The sequence below is a fragment of the Hippopotamus amphibius genome, chromosome 2, assembly GCF_030028045.1.
Source record: "Hippopotamus amphibius kiboko isolate mHipAmp2 chromosome 2, mHipAmp2.hap2, whole genome shotgun sequence".
In the NCBI taxonomy this organism is placed as follows: Eukaryota; Metazoa; Chordata; class Mammalia; order Artiodactyla; family Hippopotamidae; genus Hippopotamus; species Hippopotamus amphibius.
The window spans coordinates 175,693,893-175,701,215 of NC_080187.1; the positions used below are offsets into that span (position 1 = coordinate 175,693,893).

General features: G+C 36.8%; 1 protein-coding gene across 1 annotated transcript; it reads right to left on the reverse strand.

Moving 5' to 3' along the window:
- Positions 1–328: 328 nt before the first annotated feature.
- LOC130844657 (olfactory receptor 11G2-like) lies at positions 329–1,321 on the reverse strand. Its single transcript, XM_057720774.1, has one exon. The coding sequence runs from the start codon at positions 1,319–1,321 to the stop codon at positions 329–331; it is 993 nt and encodes a 330-aa protein (XP_057576757.1).
- Between the last annotated feature and the right edge of the window lie 6,002 nt (positions 1,322–7,323).

The following is a 7,323-nucleotide window of genomic DNA, read 5'->3' on the forward strand; positions in this document are numbered from 1 at the left end:
GGACTTATTTCACACAGAAATTCTTCCTTTTACTCAGTAACTACCAGTGGAGCAGAATTTCTAGTGTAAATACCAAACAAATTTTTGACCTCTGTGGCATCCTTATATGTTATGCCAATGCCAAAATAAAAAGGAGGTTTATACTTCCATTTGGAAACTCAGTGATAATGAGAAGTTCAATTTTCTTAAGACAATTTTAATTCTTAAATAAGACTAATCCATCATGTAATGAATGATTTTTATGATAATAATGGGCTTTATTGTACAAGTTTTGTTAACCAAAGTTATTAAATTTTCTAGAAAACCATCTTGCTCATATCATATGCAGTTAGGTTGTGTTGGGACTTGGTTCACTATAACTTCTGATTAATGTTTTATGAACAGGCATTTCAGTCCCAAAGACTTTCCTTAGGGCAGCCTTCATCTCCTTGTTCCTGAGGCTATAAATTAGAGGATTGCAGAGGGGTGTTATTACAGAATAAAATAAGGTCACAATTTTTTGCACTTCCACTGGGTGTCCTGATCCAGGACTAACATACATCACCATAACAGAGCCAAAAAACAGGATGACCACAGCCAGATGAGAAGCGCAAGTGGAGAAAGCCTTGCGTTTGCTCGCCGCTGAGGGCATCCTCAGCACAGCCAGAATCACCAGAGCATAGGAGCAAAGGATGAAGAGAAAGGTGCCAATCATGAAAATAACATTGAAAGTAGAGTAAATGAATTGTGTGGTGGTGTCTTCAGAACAGGACAGCATCATCAGTGGGACAGGATCGCACATAAAATGGTCGATGATATTTGGGCCACAAAAGGGCAACTGTGAAATGAGAACAACCGGGGTTAGGAAGAGGATGAACCCACAGGACCACCCAAAGATGACGAGGCCAGTGCACAGCTGTGTAGTCATGATGCGTGGGTAATGCAGAGGACGGCAGATGGCAAGGTACCTGTCAAAGGCCATGATGCAAAGGTAGAAGCCCTCGTCACACCCTAAAGAGAAGAAGAAGTAGAACTGTGCAAAACAACTCACAAACGAGATGGACTTGCTTGAGGACAGGAAGTTGGCCAACATGTTAGGGACAGTCGTGGTGACATAACACATTTCCAGGAGAGAGAAATTCCCCAAGAGGATGTACATGGGGGTGTGAAGGCGCTGATCCCACCGCACAGCACAGACAATGGCTGTGTTCCCCATCAGGGTCAGGGTATAGGCTACTGAGAAGAGTCCGAAGTAGAGGCGCTGCATTTCTGGGCTTGAGGGAAAGCCCATGAGGATAAAGTGGCTCACAGAGTGGGTGGTTTCTCTGCTGGACTCATTCATTAGTCTGGAAGACATGGAGGTGACAGTGGTTACTGTGGTTAAATGGAGTATGCTGATTCTTCCTGAAAAAACCCATTTCATTACCATTTTGTAGGGGGATAAAGTAACAAACAATGATTTTTGTATTAAAGCAATGAAACTGTGATCATCACAAGCTATTCTGCAAGGGTATGATTTCATTTTGATAAGATGCAAGTAATAATATAAATAAAAACGTGGTTTGGGGCAATCATTAAACTAGGTGACTATACTGAATTACACGTAAGAAGTGCAGAATTTGTAATTCTGAATATGTATGTACCATATAAAGTATAGTACATACAAATCAGAGCATGTGAAATTTCTTTCTAAAGCATTATGTGAAACTAATTTATTGTGATGAGTAATATTGATAATAATAGCAAATGAAATAGTACTTACCTTAAGACATCTCAGAAGGTTCTGTCTCACTGAGGTACAAAGAAAGGGTACAGAGAATATTACTTTTGGTGCTTGTTTATGGTATTGTAAAGTAATGACTAAAAGGGCCTCTGGTGGCAGCACAGGTGGTATATTATGTAACTCTACTAAACACATTTGGTATATAAGAAATGCTTTTTCTCTATCCAGCCTGTTGAATTCAGCTCCACAGCATGAGCAGAGTCCGACCGTTTGGCATTTAAAATTCTCTCGTTGAAAATTTTGATATGCTGTCTTGTGAATATGAGAACTAGATATGCCACTTGGGGCAACTGACCTTAGGGAGAGCAATTGCTGTGAGTGACTAGACTATTGCATATGACTGGACTTGGTCCATTTGCTGGAAAAAAAATTTGTGAAGTAGAGAAAAATTTTTGATTTGTATACGTGGCATTTCCATATTACTTTCATAGGTACTTTCTAATTTTTGTCTCTTTTTCTCCTTTTCTATACATATCTCTGAGACATTTTTACCCCCATTCTATTGGGACAACCTTGAGACGTGGAACATTTTGCTCAATCACTCCTGCTCCCCCCTCCCCCCCCAGTTTGTTGTTACTGAGTCAAAGCTTTTCTACGTCTTGTTTTCTTAGACGCCTACTCTTGGCTATCACATTTGCTACCTAAAATGGAAGGAAATACATATATTTATGTATTCTCATTGCTCAAGGGGCTGCGTAGATTTTATTAGGTCTGAATGGAACCTGGTATTTCCATCTATTTGTTTCTCATGGCAATCACATTTTATCAGGTGGTATGTGTGCCTCTGTGTGTGTGCGCTTGCCTGTGTGTGTGTTTTGTCCTGGAAGACAGAGATTCTCCCTTGATCTATTTCAATTGTGTAGTAAGATTTTTTTTAAAAGACGGTTACTTAAGATTTTTATCCTGAATAATGATTCTTCTCAGCTGAGGTTTTTGTACAGTATCTGAGAAAAAATAAATGTCATCTTGTCTAGAAACTCAAGCTGTGGATCTAGTGAAACTTCGCCAATCACTAGAAATGAGGGTACCTTTTTGCTTAAGAACATATAAATAGTACTTCAGTACATACAGTTAGTACACAGTATGCAGAAACAAAGAGAGAAAAAGCATAATATTAATATAAGGGGCAATTGATATGAATAAGTTTCAAAAAATACCCCTAACTTTTGAGATGTCCATGAATTCTGCTGCTTTCATTGAAGACAAACTCACTCAGCTACCCCAGATACCTTAGTGGTAGCTTCATAACTCATTTGACTGAATTTTTAAAACATTTAATTTTTGTCTTTTATCTTGCGATGTGTATCCTGATAGTTTGGTACCCCTATTCTATGCTATCTTAGTCATTGTTACTGACAATGGTACCATAACAGTGGTATGTCAAATTCACATCAATACTCACCCTGTTTGGGTCTCCTGTTACAGAATATCTTGGAAATACTAACTGTATAAAGTCATCATCTGAAGATGATCCAATAAATGCAAGAAACAGAAAACATACAGGACTTAGTAAATTAATGAAACTGAGAGCGATATATGTGTTGGAGAGCCATGATATTAGAGTTTTTCATATTTTTTTCTACTGATCAAGTAAAAAAATTCATTATAATATTGATCATAAATACACCTCCAGTAATTTATCATTATACATTTTTACATAAAATCCCCAGAGCTCTTTGTAAACAATCCTCATTACTATTTTACAGGGATAAGAAAATTAGATAGATGTCTTTCCCAAAACTCAGGAAAATAAGAGAAAAATTAATATTTAAAATTTTTCTGTCTGAATTTTATTGTAATAGATATTTACAATTTCAGAACAAGAAGAAAACCTTTGCCAGTAAGTCCATATGTGTAGGTAAGTCAGCATTTGAAATAGAGCATGCAAAATTTTAACTTACTCCTTGGATATGTCCTGAAGAGAAAAGTCAGAGAGGGGAAATAAAATATTCCCACAGCATGTGAGGGAGTTCTGAAGAATTGGACAATCCAGTTTGTAACCTGCCATGAGTTGCAAATAGTGAATTAAAAAAAAAATTGTCTCCCCAGCTTCAAAGCTCATATTTATGGTCAAAATGAAAGCCCAGATGAAGGTGTTGTCTCTATTTCCTTGCATCATGGCCTTTTGAGATTTGGGATCCATTCCTCTGATATTTTAAGTGTTTGTTCAACAGCTGAGCTTGTTTTTGAATTTTATTTATTTACGGTGAAATTCCAAGCCCTGCTATTCCTTGAGGAATAGTGCACTTGCAGAATAGGTTCTTGTCTTCTCTTGGGCTTCCACTAACCAGGTATTGCAAAAGGTTCCTGGGGAATAATTAGATAATAATACAGTTTGTTATAATAGTTAAACAATGAGATGTACTATAGAGTCCCTATTTCTATTTTGAAGAAGGAGAAAAAGGTTCTTTCCCTCCTAATAGTCTCAATTTTTTTTTGTTTAGAGACATTTCAATTGTGATTTTATGATAGACATTGGAAAATTACATCTTAATTGCTAAGACTGGTATAGTGTTATTCAACAAGTGTTTATTAAGCTCTTAACAGGCACTAAGGATACAGCTTCATTTTGAAAACAGAAAAAAAATCCAACCTACCTAGAACAATTCAGTTGAGGTGGAGGAGCAACAGAAAATAAACAAAATCAGTAAGTGAGTAACTGAATTATAATTTTTTTTTTTTTTTACATTTGAGAGCAATGAAATGTGGGAGTGGGATGGATTGGAAATGGGGCAGGACTTGTAATTTTAAGCAGTGTTTTAGAAAAAGCCTAACAGAGACCTTAACATTTGAGTAGAAGCTTGAAAAGTGAGGGAACAAACCAAGAGGATATTGAGAGAGATTGTAGACAGAAGGAACAACTAATTCCAGAAAGAGCAGGAGTATGTTTGGCATATCAGAGGAAGAGCAGGGAGGTTAGTGTGCTGGAGTAGGGTAAACTGGCACCCAGCCCTATTATCTCTATTTCTTTTTCATATAGCATCTGCAGTTCACAGTATTCTTTAAAAAACTTTTTTTCAGCTTTATTGATATAAAGTTGACATGTAACTATGTATGAGTTTAAGGTGTACAATGTATTAATTTGATACACTTACATGTTACAAAATGATTACCTCCATAGCATTAGCTAACATCTCCATCACCTCACATAATTAGTGCTTCTCTTTTGTGTGGAGAACATTGAAGATCTACTCTGTTAGCAACTTTAAGCATATAATACAGTATTGTTGACAGTAATCACTACTGTCAATCGAATGTACATTAGATCCCTGAGGCCAGCTTTTTAAGATTTTACATACAAATGATATCATACAGTATTTGTCTTTCTCTATCTTATTTCACTTAGCATAATACCCTCAAGGTCCATCTGTGTTGTCACAAATGGCCATAGTTCTCTCTTTCTCATGGCTAAATGGTATTCCACCATATATATATATATATATATATATATATATATATATATATACACAAACACACACATATATATATAAATGATATGCATATATAGATATGTGATATCACATCTTCTTTACCCATTCATCTGTAGATGAGCAGTTAAGTTTTTTCCATATCTTGACTATTGTCAATGTTTTTTTGTTTGTTTTTTGTTTTTGTTTTTTTTGGTTTTTTTTGTTTCAGATTTACAGATTTATTATATCAGAACAGCCAGATGGAAGAAATGCATAGGGCAATGTATGGGGGATGAGGAAGGTACAAATCTTCCAGTCTCTCTGGGTGTACCAACTTCTCAGCACCCTGATGTGTTCACCAACCCAGAGTTTTTATTGAGCACAATCTCCAGCCCCACCTCTGCTTTCCCAGAGGTGAGGCTGAAAGTTCCAATCTTTAATCACTCAATCTTTCTGGTGACCTGCCCCATCCTGAAGCTATCTAGGGATCCCACCCTAAGTCAACTTAAAATAAACTCAGGTGTGTTCAAAATGGGTTCCTAATGAATAATAAAAGATGTTTCCATCACTCAGGAAACCCAAGTGTTTTAAGAGCTTATACTGGCTATTGTCAATGTTGCTGCAGTGAACATGGGGTGCAGATATCTCTTGGAGATAATGATTTCATTTTCTTTGAATATATACCCAGAAGTGGGATTGCTGGATCATTTGATAGTTCCATTTTTAATTTTTTGAGGAACCTCCATACTGTTTTCCATAGTGACTGTACCAGTTTGCATTCCACTAACAGTGTACAGGGATCCCTTTTCTACATATCCTCACCAATGCTTGTTATCCATTTTCTTTTTGATGATAGCTATTCTAACAGGTGTGAGATTATATCTGCTGTGGTTTTGATTTGCATTTCCCTGATGATTAGGATGTTGAGCACCTTTTCATGTACCTGTTGGCCATTTGTACATCTTTTTTGGAAATACATCTGTAAAGATCTGTTTAAAACATTGAGTTATAATGGTTTTTTCCTTGAGTTGTATGAGTTTCATTTACATTTTAGATATTAACCCGTTCTCAGATATATGGTTTGCAGATATTTTCCTCCATCCCATAGGCTGCCTTTTCATTTTGTTAATTGTTTCCTCACTGTACAGAAACTTCTATTTTGCCCTAATCCTACTTGTTTATTTTTGCTTTTGTTGCTTGTACTTTTTGTGTCAGGCCCCAAAAATCATTGGCAAGACCAATGCCAAGGAATTTATTTCTTGTGTTATCTTTCTTGAGTTTTATGATTTCAAGGTTTATGTATATATCTTTAATGTACTTTGAGTTGAGTTTTATTCATGGTGTGATAGAAGAGTCCAGTTCATTCTTTTGTATGTGGGTATTCAGTTTTCCTAACACCATTTATTGAAGAGACTGTCTGTTCTACATTATGTATTCTTGGTACCATTGTCATAGATTAGACGACATTATATGCACACATTCTGCCAGGTTCCTGGGCAATCAGAACTGCTTCCACACTGTGCCTGGGCAGATCAGGAGCCAAATGAAAGGCTGCTTTAGGATCATAGCCAGGACAGTGGTTAAATTCATTTTCTGTGCCAGATGATGTATTTTTGAAGAGTGGTTTCACATAGGCTAAGTAGATGGCAATTGGCAATTGTGCTCTTTTCCATCCTATTAGAAAAAAGAATCAGAAAGACTTCCTATTCACTTGGAACAGGCAACAAGGCTATGTCAGTCCTCTACCCTTTATGACAGTATAGTCCAAAAGACCTCAACTGATAGACATTCTAGACAACATCGCACTAGTGTTAATGACATCATGCTAATTGGACTGGATAAACAAGAAGTGGCTAGTTTATTGGAAGCTCTAGAGGGTGGAAGAGAAAGCTATGAGGATACAGAATGGATCCATTTTAGTAGAATGGATATTTCGTTTAGCATGCTTGCATAAACAGCATCAGTGTCCTCCCTTTGTGACATCAGCGCAGTGTCAGGTGGTTGGTGCCCTTTCCTGAGAAGTCTGAGTTTCAGCTTCACAGGGCTTAATACCTAAACTTTTAAGATTTTAATAATCCACTTTCCTCTTTGTTGCCTGAGAGTTGAGTGGTATCTGGCTCACACAATTTCTACCTTAGTAATCCCTGTTTC